This window comes from Cuculus canorus, chromosome 1 (assembly GCF_017976375.1).
Source record: "Cuculus canorus isolate bCucCan1 chromosome 1, bCucCan1.pri, whole genome shotgun sequence".
In the NCBI taxonomy this organism is placed as follows: domain Eukaryota; kingdom Metazoa; phylum Chordata; class Aves; order Cuculiformes; family Cuculidae; genus Cuculus; species Cuculus canorus.
Genome location: NC_071401.1, coordinates 28,316,799 through 28,331,978, shown reverse-complemented (window position 1 = coordinate 28,331,978; position 15,180 = coordinate 28,316,799). Strand labels below are relative to the sequence as shown.

Below are 15,180 nucleotides of genomic sequence, written 5' to 3'. Positions count from 1 at the left end.
TGGAACCTGAATGATTTACTAAAGTTACTTTCTCTTTCTATACCTCTGTCCACCTACATTTACAGATATTTAGCAGTTACACCTGCTAAGACTTCTAAGACAAAATCTAAGATAAAAAACTAAGTTTGTCCTAACAACATACATCAGGAAGCTCATGTGTTTTTTTAGGGAATTATTTACTTGCAGTGCAAAGCACTGTGTGGCAAGTTTCAAACAGAACTGTATCGTTGTCAGGTAGTTATGTATGGCAGTATATGGTGCAGTTTTATAAGATGAAATTCATTCAATTACTTACCTTGAAGCTTCTTTAATAACATTTTGTAAAAATATCAGTCGGGTTTGTAAGCTTCCTTGTACGTGCTTCAGTAAAAAGAAGATTCTTTCATACTCTTTAAGAGAAGAGCAAAATCAAATACTTAAGAAAACCCTATAAAGATATCAGCTGTGACAGATTTGAGTGAAATGCAACATAGCTCATTCAGCTTTTGTAAGCTTGTAGAATACACCTCCTATCAACCAAGCTTATACCAATGAGCTACTGTTTAATGAACATTAACATTAAAAAACACAATCCTGCAGTTTAGGATATTACTGGAACACCTAACAAGCTAATTCTATAAAAAAGCATAACTATAAAAAAAAATTCTATAAAAAGCATAACTTTCATGAACATTGATAGGCATAGCCATGTTTCAATCACTCATGCAGCAAGTTTTTAGCAGAAGCTTTAAAACAAATCTTTTGAGCTCTAAATTTATTTCACTTTTGTCTCACAGTTCAGTGTTTTCCTAAAATAGTGGTCTAATTAATTCTTTATCTAGCTCTCATTCCAATCATCAGAAAGAGACATTTAGTATACTTACTCCTTCCCGGTTTTCGGATCTCTTTCATAATTTGTGCTCTTAACTCTATATTAATCTCTCTTGAACTTCTGCAATGCACTGTTTTTTTCCCTTTGCTTGGTGAAGACATTGGCAAGTTCTCTTCAGTAGTTTGTTCTTTACTGACCGATTCCTCATGATTCTCCAGAAATCCATCAACATTCAAATTATTCCCTAAATGTTCATGGCCTACATCCTCTGCATGAGCAGCCAGTCGATCCAACGAATTGAATGGAGAAGATGACACTGAAAACTCTGAACCCACAGTATTTGGGAAAATGTCTGATGAAAGTGGGTCTGTAACATGATTCTCAACCATATCATCCATTGTAACCTCATTATTTGCTTCTGATGCTGAAAAAAAAACCCCAAAGATAACACTTGCCAGTTTCACATTCGTTCTCATCTGATATAAGTCAATGAGTCACTTCAGTCCTCAAAAGTCTTGCAAAGCTAAGCTCCAGCTTGTATAGACTACTGTAACACTGAGCACATGACTACATCTCTTGGCAATTACTGATTTAAAAAGCCTACAGGTATATTCATTATATGAAAAGGGAAATTGCTACATGGACTACCAACAAAAGACTACATGGACTACCTGTAAAATGCTTGTCTTTCCCCATTAAACTGAACTCAAACTGCTTCAGTGCTAAAGAGTGAGCATGAAGAGTCAGCTCCATGCTATGGGAAGTGAAGTCACTGCACTACAGCAAAATTTGAACTAAGTTCATGTTGCAATGCTTTTGTAGGACTTGAATCCTCATACAAAGGTAGAACATCCTTCCAACTGTTTACATTGTCTCTCATTTAATGCAGGAGAAACAGTCTATAGTATGAAAGCAAATTCTGTCTGAAGAAGTAAGTTAACTCTTTCTGTCATTAATGCCAGATGCACACTTAAATACTTCATTTTCAGAAATGAGGTATAGGATTGCCATAGCCAGGAAATCACCCAATACTATTTTCTACATAAAGAAGTTTTTTTGCATAAATTAAAAAGCAAACTCTCTAAAGATGAAGATTCACTTACTTTTATTAATAGGAATAGGTTTAACAAGGTCAGGCTGTGCTTGTGCAACTGGTGTTGGTGGTCCCTTTCCTCCAAGGTGATTATTCACAATCGGAGGAGTTTGCGGTCGACCTCTGAGCAGGGGGGACATACAACGTCGCCTTTTTGGAATCCCTTGCATATTTGGTTCTCCAGGTCTTTTATGTTTATTTTGAGGTCCTGATACAAATTCATCTGCTTCATCTATCATCATCCCCTGTAATTAATTGGGAGAACTTAAACTTGAAGCCAAAACCACATGGTGAAAAATATAACAAATGCTTTGATGTTATGAAGCTTACCATGTATAATACAACTATGTACAACATACCATTACGCACTCAATTCTCAAACAAGACTGTTTTCCAATAAAGCCTGTCCTTCACAGTATACTAGTGACAGAAAAACATCCCAGATGCTTTCCTGTAAGCAGTACTTTTCCAGATATTTGAAAGTGTTTACCCAATCCGCAGCTCACACACTAACCCCAGCAAATTTTTTAAAAAGCTATACAGAAGTGTCACCTTTTTGTCCAATTTGAATGGATTGCCAAATGTATGAAGCCTTCGTGGTTGGTCAGGATCAAGCTCTCGGAGTGGAGAAGGTATTTGTTTTAGATACTCCTGGTAGTTTCCCATTTGTGCTATAGGTACACTGTGAACTTGATCTGTCGTAACAAAAGAGCTCATTAATACATGACACTGCTCACCTTAAGAGAATTTAGCCTTTATCCACTTCACATCATCTTTCAGTCTTTTCTTCAAAGGCATTAACAAAATAGATGTGTGAAACTCACCATCATTCTTGCCTAACGGGTATTTATAATATCGTGTTTTGAGTGCAGGAAATGAATGAATCAGTATGTGTCTTATGTATTTATCATTATGACAGGGAAATAAGCAATAGCTGTCATGTATAGATGTTAGTTTTCCATGTTCCATATCATATCAACAGGGTAGATGGATAAGAAAATAGACTGGCAACAAACTAATTAAAACATTACTACAAACAGAAGCTGCATTAACCCAAAGTAGTAATGCCATGCTGCATATAGCTTTGACATAACTCTGCCCAATTTCAGCCACTCAAAATTTACCTGAGTCTTGCATTTTTCTAAAGCAATGGTGATTTTTCACCACTGGAATCAATAAACAAAAAAGGTTGCCAAACTTTTGATCAAGCAAAACATAGGCTAGTAGGAAGAGCAGGAAAAAAAAGTAACATTAGTTTGTATGTATTACTCCCCTCCCCAAAGATCAAATTATCTGCACTTCACATTACACTATCACTTAATCACAGATGTTAATTCCCTAAGTGAAATGCAAGTGAAAGTCTGTCACATCAGTCCTGCTGCTAAGTAGTGCCACTTGCACTTGCATTGCCCTTCTCATTTTCTCCACTTAATTCATCTTCTGTTTGTTAGATGCCATAAAGCAGTGCCAGAAGACACAGAAAGGTAAAGGAACAAGTTAGCAGACTACTATTTGGCCTAGAGGGCAAAATATTCACATTGGCAGCACCCAGTCCACAAGCCTATTTTTCCACTGCTCAAAATCCACTTCATTGGAGAGAGATAGTGAAGTTTTGAACTGCCCTGTGATTTTTTTTTTCTCAGATACATCAAAGTTGGGAAAAAACAGCAAACAATCTTATGTAAAAGCCCAAGTCTCCTCACAGGGACTAGAGGACAGAGTAGCGAATCTGCATCTTGTCTATCCTCAACATTTTTTCTTCCAATAATTTAAGGAAAAACATCAAAAATCCATGCAGTTTAACAGCAGTACCAAGCATCCACTAAGTTTTAAAGAACTACACTATTTGTTAGTCGTCTTTTTTTGGGACCAATCATATTGTGGGTAGGCAAAAAATAAACTGTTATCTGACCTTCATCTTGTCCTTTGAGGAACTTGCGAGTACTCTTCAGTAAATTAGATCTCATTCGTGTTAACTGATCCAAAAGATTTCTTCTGGGTATGTCATAAGCATTTCTAAAAGTCTGAGGTTTCAAATCCTATGGTTCCAGTAAATAAAGTTCCAATTAATACCAGGTATAAAACAATAGCTAGCATTTCAATGGAAGTAGATTGAAAATAACAACATTACACACAGTGGTGCTTACCTTATTCAGCAAAGCTATTTGGAACCCAGCATACTCCTTCATATTGAGGTCTAGAGGTCTATGAGGAATTTCCCCAGTAATCCCCTGTAGCAGATGTTGAAAATCGTTCCTATGTGCCATAGACAGGTTGTGTGATCTGCTTCTGACCTTAATTCCAGTCTCTTGCGCTACCTTTTTGCCTACAGAGCCAATGACTCTATCGGACTCTATTTTGGCCTTAATTTGAAATAAATAAATAAATAAAATTGACAATATGCTCTTAAAAGGATTAGTCAGACTTAATCATTTTAAATTCCTACCTAAAAGATTCAACAATGTGCTAATACACTGACGACCATAACCAGGATGCGTGCTTAAGGAGTGCTTAATACATAACCATTTAATGCTTACTACAATTTTAAATATAGCGAACAGTTTGTGCCTAAGTCTTCTGCATATTTCTCCTCTGCTGCCCGTTACAGTATCTAAGCACCAATATGCATGCAATGCTTTTATTTTCATAAAATGCCATAATTTGACTAGTAATTCTCTGCAAATCTATCTGTACTCACATACTGTTCTCTACGATAAGTTACAACACTGATTCTTGAAAGACCAATTCTCCCACAGCTATAGTTGCAATCAGTCACACAACAGTATTAACTTCTAAAAAGCTCAGTATGAATAATTGGAACATTAATAAATATGAAATACATTGTGATACTTTATTCTGTTCAACTAGACAGGCCTAATCCCTAATCTTGTTAGGTTTGTAGTAAAATTAAGCATATTCATAAACACCAGCTTTTTGGCAGAATGCAAATGAACAAAGAAGCAAAAGTAATTTAGCAATACACCTGCCAATGGTGGTTTTGCAGTTTCACGTAAATTTGTAGACTACTCAATCTGAATACGTACTCATTAAGAATACTGGGTCTCTACTGGCAAAACCTTTCAGAGGTTAGAAGAGCTTTAAGTACTATTTGCAGTGCACGTCATTACATTTTAGGAGTCTAAGATGTCTAGGTTGAAAAAGATTAGTTCACAGAATACTGAGCGACATGATTATGTTTTAATAAGAAATACTGTGAACTTCAAGAGGTTTGCTTCCTCAAATCATTTACATAAACATTCTAAGAGAAAGCTCGTTCATAAGAACTCATTAGCTAAGTCAAAAGTACCTGCACTACCATTTCTTGAAATTTGAAGGTTAGCACATTATTTCAAACAAGAAAGCTTAACATGCACAGTTCAACAAAAGTGGAGGTAGCAGGGCAGAAATGCTTTAGCTAGTGCAGGAGACTAGTCAAAGTTATGGGCACTATGCTGAACACAGTAAACAATTTCAGAAGGTCACTTGCCATTTCTCTCTCTGTATCTCTACTTAAGATTCTGAATTAGATTAATTTACTTTAGATTTACTAAACACTTTCATTCCACAAGCCAGAGAAAGGACATTTTCTGATTCAGACGCACAAAGTACAAATCTTCTGAAAAAATGCTAGAAGACCTTTAATAGCTAGAGTAAGACATGTTTTACAAAACCATGTTACTGTCTGCACAAGTAAAAACGCTCCTTAAACACAGAAAAATAACTTAATTTCTATCTCCGCATCTATCTTTATAGTCAAATCTATAAAGTCTATATTTAAATGTCACGTTTTCCTTCAACTCAGAAAACCAAAATGCTTTTCTCCTAATTGCTTATGGGAATGTATTAACGTGATCTTTCTGCTTTTTTTTCCTTCAAAGACACAGAACTTGAGTATTAAGATTATCCTCATATTAGAATAAGTTTCTACTGTTCTTTTGTTTTAACATTACCTGCTGACTCAACTTTTTGAGATATGAAATGACACTGTAACTAAGTCCATATTCCACATTGTCAGCTATAAGGTTTGGTGCTCCCATCATTCTCACAGCTTTCTTCAAAGGCTGAAACATGGAACATATTGTATAGTCATTTTTAACATAGGTGTTGTATACATACATCAACTGCATCCATTTTAAATAAAATCTGTGGTCCTCAAAGTTAGAAAAGAAGACAAATACTTTCAAGGCTGGATTTTCTGTTCTTGTTTTAAAGCATTGTTCTATTCATACAGAATCAATTATTAACAGAGCTATCATTCATATATGCATCACAGCATATGACGAAGTTTTCATAACATTCAGGTCTCAAGCCTGTCACGGGACTCCAGTGGAAACTGTATCATTATGCATGAAGTTCAGTTATTCTCTTAATACTTATTCTACTTGAAATAGGGAATACAGACATAGTAGAAAGATAACCATAGTTACCTAATAAAAAAAATTCTACAACTAAGTCGTCTTACCCCAAGATAATAAGGAGGCATTGTCTTCAAATAGCTTTCAAAAGACTGTCGCCATTTCAATGTAGGCTTTGCCTTGTGTACTTTAAACAAATCATCTGATGGTTATAAAAAGAAAAGACAAAATGAAAGGCATGCCTAGAGGGCTTTGCATCTTCTTCTCATTAAAGAAGCTCCCAGAAAACCCACCAATTCCTCAATGCTTAAATTAATATATGTACTTGAACATATATACAACTAAACTAAATGTATACACACAAAATTAATGCTGCAGCCAGACAGAACCTGATAAGTTACTTGTGAAATGGAATTGTTAATGTAGATAATCAACTGGGAAAAACGGGTCCTAAAAATAATAAAAGTGAGACCAAAGCATGCCTGAAAGAACCATGATTAAGTAAATCTTACACATTGAGTCTTAGTCATGAAGGTCAGCCAACTGGTGACAAGTGAAACAAGTTACTGATGACAAATACATTGCTCAACATTCTACCTTTCTACAGGTGTGATTATTACTGGTATTAATTGCAGTAATCTATTCAGATGAGACAAAATTTTCAATTGCCTAAAAAAGCAAATTTGTATGAGGCAGTATTTACCTAGCAGCGGAAGAAGGACTGGATAATTGTAAGGCATCACAAATAAATTCACACAATTCAGTGCTGTACTAGCTTTCAAGTACCCAAAAGGATGACCAAGTTCACTGTACTTTGCACTGTTGCTCACGTATACCTGCAATAAAACATATTATATTGTACATAAATCCAAAACACTGCTCAAACTTAACATCCTATTTTGGTTACAGAATAAAGTCTATTAAAACCAGCATTCTATAAATAACTGAGTTCAGTGTGCACTATACTTGCCTGCCAGCAGGTCTGAGGGGATTTTCTCTCCAAGATAAACTGGGTCAGTGGTGAAGGTTCTAACTCGTATTTATCAAAAGGCAGTTTGTCAATGACCATTGGTTCACAGTCAGTACAGGAAAATTTCACCACAGGATGAGATGTGCGAGGTGGCTAAACATAAGCATTCCACTGTTAATAAGCCTGCACAACAATTCAAATGCAATTCTGCTATGACAACTGAAGTAATACAGCTTCTTTGAAAACAGACATTTAAGGAGCCTTTTCAACACAGTATTCATATTTATTGTTAATGAGTCCTAAGCAATTCATTCATGACACTAGCACAGTCTTAAAATCCGAAGGAATCTTACTTTCCAAATAAATACCAATTATTTTACCTAGGAAGTCTAGAACAGTAAGCAATTTAAATTCACAACAACTTTGCAAATGCAAGTAAATCCCAGTGGGGACAAACAAAAAAGTCTTTAATATTACTCTCAGAGGGTGCCCATTTTTATTCCCCACAGAAGCAGGTGCTGCACTTCTGCACCTGCTGACTCCCTCCAGCCCTTATCCTTCTTGTCAAATTTAAGTTACAAAATTCAAACTGAATGATAACCATCAAAAGCAGAATGAATTCAGAAAACAACTAACTTAAGAACTCACATTTTAACTAGGCCTGTGAAAAAAAAAACTATTTCAATTCAAGCAATTTAAGTGTTTCGATTTTAATCTTTTTATTAATCACAAGGAAAAGGCTTTTGTGCCTCAATTTTCAAGTTAGCAACATATTTGGCATTTCTTTTGCTGAAAGGGAAAGCTGATATTTCGTGCCTGATGAAAACTGGAGCTGTATGCCTCCCACTGAAGCCTTTTCAGGAGGGGAACATCAGCTCTTCTACTTACCCTGAGCTTCCCCCAAGTCCACTAGAATCTGGGGAAGAGCTCAACTGAGAATCTTCCTTCCATTTACTCTCTTTACAAGAAGGTAACTAATAAATACATAAGATGAACTAGGAAAACACAAGGTTTTTCATGGACCTTCCTTCCATTTCACCTTGAAAGTAAGGTTTTTACATCTATAAGCTCTAGCATCTTCCTTTTAGGATGAGCCACCCAAACATTATCTGCTCAGAGAGCTGGTCTTGCCTTGAGTGTCCCCGCTCTAAGAAAGGTGTACTGTCCAAGTGTCTACATAATTGGAGGCTCAACCAACTGAAGAAGCTACACTTCTCTTCAAATAAGACGCCTCCAATAAATAGCTGTGGTGGAATTTTTGACCAAGCCATGAAGCAGTTATGCTAGGAATAAGGCTGCAAACAAAGCTGAAAACTAAGTCTTGAAAAGTTAAATAACCCCTGGCTGGACAGAACTATTTTCACCTCAGAGCAGCGGGAGCAGCCATTTATTTACATGTTGCTCTGCCAACATAATTATTAGCACTTTCATACACATTTAAGAAAGTCTTGATAGCATCATGACCTACAGCACACAAAATAGTTGGATTAGGACCATTTTAGACAACTCCACTGTTCATCAGATAACAGGGAAGAACAGAAGGATGTCTAATTACAGACAAGCATTACAACATACACTAAGTTTTAACACTATATTTTCAGAACAGTAAAGAAATACAAGTCTTTAAACACTGTCAAACTTAGCTCCCCGAATTCGCACAAGGAAGGCTTAATGTGGAATTCCAGTTGATGTCAACAGGAATTTGGCTGCACACAGACTGATCCAGTGCTTTATGCAGTTATGGGAGCTATACATGCCACAACCGAGAGAAGAGTTTCTCATCTTCCCACCATTTGAGTAAGATAATCTCATGTTTTTAGCAGATTTAGTTCTAACAGCTCTTCACTTGGCAAGATCTATTTTAATCATCTCAATCATGATCTGCAGTAGCAGACAAATGTACCAACTCTATACATTGAATAGAGGCAGATATGCCACTGACAGGGATTCCAAGTATGAAGGGCAGTTTTCCTACAGAGCAGCTTTTTAATATCCAGTATACAATGACATTTTCTTTTTCAAATGACTCTAGATTTACTTCTACTCATACATGCTAGCTTGCTTTGTATTTCAGAAGGGCATAAATATCCTTCAATGAACATGGCCACAAATGCCAGATATCAAACCTGTAAACACAAAAATCATACTTCTATTACTCTTCAACCTAAAAGGACTTAATACACTTTTCCAACAAAAGAGACAAAATATATGAAATTCAGTGAGTTTGGTAGTCAGCACAATAGTTTTAGATAGAAATCCAACAAAAGTCATCATGAAATGTAGGCAGCAACTGCAATACAACTGCATTATTTCTACTTTAATCATTTTCAAAGACTAGCAGAAATGCAAAAATACATTATACTATATGAATGATTAGTCCTCAGACCAAACAAACCCAGTGGCATACATTCTATGATGAAGAAGAAATAAAATTAATACTGTGGTTGGTATTTAAAAACAAGATGAGTTTCTCCACTTTAGAAAACTGAAGGTATGTCCACACTGAACAATAGCAGATAATTATATTTGCCTGCTAGAATACAGGGCTATCACAAGGATTCAGAATAGGGAAGATCCTACTACCATATTAATACCATCTGCGAGGCAATAGAGTTTGACAGTCTATTAGCGAAGTGCCATCCTGCCTCTGGTTTGACATTTTAACAAAGTTCAAACACTATATGCATGTATTAGGTCAACAAATAAAATTTAATGTTTCTTAACACTTCAAAGTTAATAAATAAGTAAACCCCATAGGATTATTTGCTCATCAGTAATTTATCTGAGAACTGCAACACTGGTTTTACAATCAATCATTCTTGAGTCACACTGCTTTTACAGTTGCTACAATGAAGTACGTTATCTCAAAATACAAAAATCAGTGAATGGGAAATCCTGGAATATTCCCACACGCACAAACCTTTTGTTTTATCTTACTTCAGTACGTACCAGCGTTGGAGAATTTTGATCCGGCCAAAAGGATTCAGGAACAGGCCAATGACCTATAGGAACCCCAGTTTTAGGGTTTGGTCTGACATAAATAAGTCTATGACAGCTGTGCCAAGGCTGAGGTCCAAAGGGTCTAGATACATCCACCTGCCCATCTAGAGAAGAAAAATCTGAGTCAAAACAGTCTTAAAACTCAAAAAGAGTATTAAAAAAATACTGTGAAGAGTTTAAGAACTATGCCCCCAGAGAAGCTCTTCCTGCCGTTAATACTATTTCTAAGAATAGCAGATAATTGTCAGTAAGCATTTCTGCAAAAACCCAGAAATTATGAGAAACCAAATAAGCATTCAATGTTTACAGGATCAGAGCTGGGAAAGCCAATCATCTGGAGCCCTTCACAATAACTAGTTTCTTTCTCCTCCCTTTTTATTAGCAGATAACCTTCAAATCTCCATATATAAAATGTGATATACAACTGATACTGCTGGACAAACTTTTTATTGCAGCAAAGTAAGATTTTAAAAAAATCCCATAGACACTACCCAGTAACATCCCAAGAGGCACCTAACAAAGTCATTTAATAGACGAAGTTAAGGCTGTATAGTCATATTTGCTATTTTAACTCATTAACACTTTACTACATTAAACAGCAAAGGACAAGTGTGTAAACCCACAGCACTTCCATACTAAAGCGCTTACATTTCTAGCCAATTGCAAACTACTGCTTAATGCTCATGGACCCATTTAACTATGCTTGACATAAATAACTGCGCTGAAGACTAGCTGAGTAAGATGATCAACCATAGAGTCTTTACACATTGTATAGCAGCTACAGGCAGTACTTTGAAAAAATACAACAGGATTTCACACACAGCAGGTCCTTTTTGTAGTTATGTCTTTTAAAGAGCACGTTTTCCTTCTGTTTCAGCAACTATTACATTAGGTTCACCAAATTATATCAATAGCCACCCTTGCCATTTGGGATCTCAGTGTAAAAAAACTTCAAGTACCATCAATTGGAGAGGGATCGGGTCCTGCTTTTTCAAAATTTATTACCACTCCACTTTGCACTTTTTGCACCAATGACTCAAGACACTGATTCAGCATTCTTGGAGAGCACACACAATATGATCGACCTAGAACAAAACAGCCAAGGTTAAGGTTGTTCAGTGTTTCTGCCCTTAATTAACTTGGATCACTCAAAACTGTTCACCCACCACACACATTGATTTATGCATGGATCACTGATTTAAAGCTTCTCCTGAGCACTCCCTCTTTGTTTAAGCAGCAAGACAGCCTAGTGAAGCAGAGACAGTGTTACAACCACTGCATTGGAAATGTTTGGGTTTTAGCCCCTTAATGACTACTTTAACTCAAATTCTTGGTTGCATTTATGGTAAGTGGGCTCCCCCTTGTGACAGGCATCAACACTTAACTGTCCATGAATTTCAGTCAAAGCACTGTTAGTATAGCCTACAAGTCAGAAATCAGTGCAATCAAATCCCGTTGGAATGCTGTTTAAATGTGTATTTTCTATCACATCCCTTCTAGTGCATCAGATCACTTGGTTTTTAACAGGTGATGCAATCAAAAGCTTGAACAAAAAAATTATAAAAATAATGTCTGAGTTCTATCCGGAATAGAATTCCTAAGAAATTAAAAATATGAATTATGATAGAAAAATCAGTTTTGCAGATTATGCATTCTACATTGCAGAAATTCTGCATGCTCTGTAAGTAAAAAAAAACCAAGCAAACACTTCCTTAATTTTTGGCTTCTTTAAATTAGAGTATGACAGGACTTCAGCAAAACTGTACGGCAGGACAGATTCAATACATTGAATTTGTAACTGTAATACAAAGATACATTAGAAAAAAAAGTTCTCTTAAAATGCTAAAGATAGATTCACATTCTTTCAAGACAGATTACATTAAACGGTCTGTAGCTTTAATGTAGTAAGTGTCACAGTTATATTGGAGTTCTGAGGTTTTACAAGTGATACAGAAATTTAAAAAAAAACTTATTCCATGACACGTGACATTAACAGAGCTAACATGAATTAATTCTCTTTTGAAAAAGTATCCACTTGTCCAAGGAAACAAGGGCACTCACCTCCTGTGACTTCACACATAGGAGTGATTGCAGAGTCATCTACTGGTACCCCTGTCATCTGCTCTGATTCCGGTGCTGTAATACCCGGCAAACGGAGAACCAAAGCAAATAACCTCTGATCCCATCGAAACGGTTCCTTAGTCAATTCACTTCCAGGTAGAGGGGAATTGAGGGGTAAATGGAGCTGAAAAGGAATTTAAATCTGTGAATATACTGCTTTACAAATAAAATTCAGATTACACAGTAACAGCAATTTGATCTGTATAAACACATATATAAAACTCTCCACAGGTATCTATAATTCAACTCAGGTACCATGTATTTCAAGCAGGCATCCATCATTTAATTAACACTTCAAACATTTCAAGGCAACATGATGCACAAAGTTATAAATCATATTGGTATAATGACACTTTAAAACTGATCTAAACTTCAGAATCAATACTCTTTTCTTTAGAATTTCAGCAGCAAGAACTGCTTCACTGCAGTGTTCTTTTGTTCAAAGAATTTTCTGCAGAACAGGCCCATTCTCAGCTCTATTTATTCCTCCATTCTTCAAGATAAAAAGCACAACTGAAAACAATGTTCAGTTAAGAAGCCTACAGAAGAAATATAACTTGGTTAAAGTTCCTTAAAAATATTTAGCTGCCAGGATCATTTTTCAGCTTCAACAAGCAAACTAATGTAGTTATGTTACAGAATTAAAAGACAGATTCTATCGAATTTGTATATATCCCTTATGCCTGTGCAGTAAGTGAAAAGCGGAGATTAAGATTAAAATCAACACTGAAATGCAAAATTAATTCTCACTTTTAGGTAATGGATAACAATAGCCATAGCTACCCATACAAGGAAGAACTGCTTGCCATGTATCACTATGTTGCCTTTGTCTGGGAAGAGCTATGCAGGAGTTTTAATCCAAAATACCAAATATACCATTCAGGCACATACAATACATACTAACATTTCTTTTTGCTTTGATTCCCAGAAAAGACAGTAAAGAGATTCAAGTTGCAGGCTTCAAGCATGCTGCACTAAAGATACAGCAATGCTCAGGATAGTATTCATTAACTGCTAGCAGCAATAGCCAGAGACACTAACAGAACAACTAAAATTCCCAAGCCTTAGTGGTAGCTTTATAATAGTTAACTGAAAGGAAAAAAAAATGTTTTCACTTCTAAGGGATAGCACAAGGCGTTCAGAAGAATTATCTTCTTGCATCCAGACCTCAGATTAGTGGGGAAAAGAGCTTATTGAAACATGCAACTACAGAAGCCTTGAACAGACAGACCAGACTCCTACAACCACAAATTTCACAAAAATTTGATAGATCTCTGGCCAATGATACCACTGTCAGTACAAGCAAAATCCTCATTTCACCTGGAGCACTACAGCCACAAAGGGGAAAAAAAGTACCCAAAGCAAGGGCTCAAGTGGTACAAACAGTTCCATTACCCAGCCAAAGGCCAAGCCCAAAAGCCGAACCAAACTCAGTTTCTCAAGCACTTCCCTTCTCACACAGCATTCAAAAAAAAAATCCCAATTATCAATCTCAACTCTGTTAACAAAGGAAACTACTAGTCTGTTCCAAACCTTGATGAAAATCCTCAAAAAGGGCTCAAATTGGCTTTCGTTTTAGTTCACATTGGTTAGTTAAGGAGCATGCAACAAGCCACTGAAAATAGGGGTTTGCTTGTTTTAAGAGGTTAACTTGACAAATTGGAAACATCGTCTATTTCTTTTTACATAATTGCAAGCATCTTGTATTGGTGAAAAAACACATTTGTGTCTGAAAAATAATCCATTTATTGATACAAACTCAAAGCCAGCAACAAACAAACCCACTCATAACATGCAAGCAAGAATCTGTGGACTTTTCAGCACACCCAATTCTTCCTCCTGAATTTCTGCTTTCACTGATACTTTCAATCAGCAGACAGCACATGTGAGAAGGGCACTATATTCCCCAAATAATTTGCATGAAATTGGTCAAAGGGCACTCAGCTATGTACCTGTTTTATTAATGATTCACATGTATGTCTTTCACACAAACCACAAGTAATGCCTGCTTGTCAAAGGAAAATCAGTTAGAAGAGCCACATTCTTAGGAAAGAGCCTAGAATCTAGACTGTAAGAAGACTCAGCTGTGAGCACGACATCACCCTCACTTGAGACTTATTAAGAAATGCCATTCACCAAACCTTCCTACTTGGATCTGACTGAATAGCAGATTTACTAGCTCTGAAGAATACATTTCATCTGCAAAACATACCTATGTAACAGCAGTGTTTTTCTTCAGGCATACATACATAAACATACATGAAATTATAGGTAAGTATCCCATTGGGCCTTGAACCAACACTATCCTAAATTCACTTTTCTCAAACTACAAAACTTTTCTTTGGCTCAGTTGGTTATATTGACCCCAAACTATACTCACAAGCAGGCAACTGCATTATGTACATATTACTACCAGAAACATTTTTGGACTGTAAGACTGACAAGCAAAGCCATCAGCATCAATTCAAATGTCCTCACTTGCTTTCTCACAGCTTAATTCCAGTTAAATTTAACATCCATGTCACTGGAGAAGCTATAGATTTAAACCAGGCCCCATTCTCCACAGGTATTAGTTAACTTGGTCTTCTCGGCTCCAGTTACTTTTTTTAACTGATGGAGTATTATCATAGCAACTGCTACTTAGCAGAAAATAAGAGGGGCCTAGAAATTTACATCTTGCATTTCCTTTCCCTTTCCCTACGCAGACTTCAGTATGAAGGCATGCATATCTTTTCCTCTATCCTTCACGTTATCTTTTTCTCAGCAACCAGATTGAACAATTTAAAGGGAGATTATTTACCATCAATGATAGTCAACATGTCTATATATA

The 15,180-nt window shown here is 36.2% G+C and overlaps 1 protein-coding gene across 2 annotated transcripts in view; it reads right to left on the bottom strand.

The window, feature by feature from the left end:
- INTS6 (integrator complex subunit 6) overlaps positions 1 to 15,180 on the bottom strand; it is a 45,863-nt gene that overhangs the window by 4,524 nt on the left and 26,159 nt on the right. Inside the window, exons 5-17 of one of the 2 annotated variants that reach the window (XM_054067913.1) lie at positions 12,291 to 12,474; positions 11,189 to 11,314; positions 10,179 to 10,333; positions 7,230 to 7,382; positions 6,963 to 7,095; positions 6,367 to 6,461; positions 5,855 to 5,965; positions 4,052 to 4,267; positions 3,817 to 3,943; positions 2,457 to 2,599; positions 1,915 to 2,149; positions 864 to 1,235; positions 296 to 389 (exon numbers count right to left, since the gene is read on the bottom strand). In XM_054067913.1, coding sequence (XP_053923888.1) covers positions 296 to 389; positions 864 to 1,235; positions 1,915 to 2,149; positions 2,457 to 2,599; positions 3,817 to 3,943; positions 4,052 to 4,267; positions 5,855 to 5,965; positions 6,367 to 6,461; positions 6,963 to 7,095; positions 7,230 to 7,382; positions 10,179 to 10,333; positions 11,189 to 11,314; positions 12,291 to 12,474 — 2,144 coding nt within the window. The remainder of the gene's footprint in view (positions 1 to 295; positions 390 to 863; positions 1,236 to 1,914; positions 2,150 to 2,456; positions 2,600 to 3,816; positions 3,944 to 4,051; positions 4,268 to 5,854; positions 5,966 to 6,366; positions 6,462 to 6,962; positions 7,096 to 7,229; positions 7,383 to 10,178; positions 10,334 to 11,188; positions 11,315 to 12,290; positions 12,475 to 15,180) is intronic. The other variant, XM_054067922.1, reaches the window with a different exon arrangement.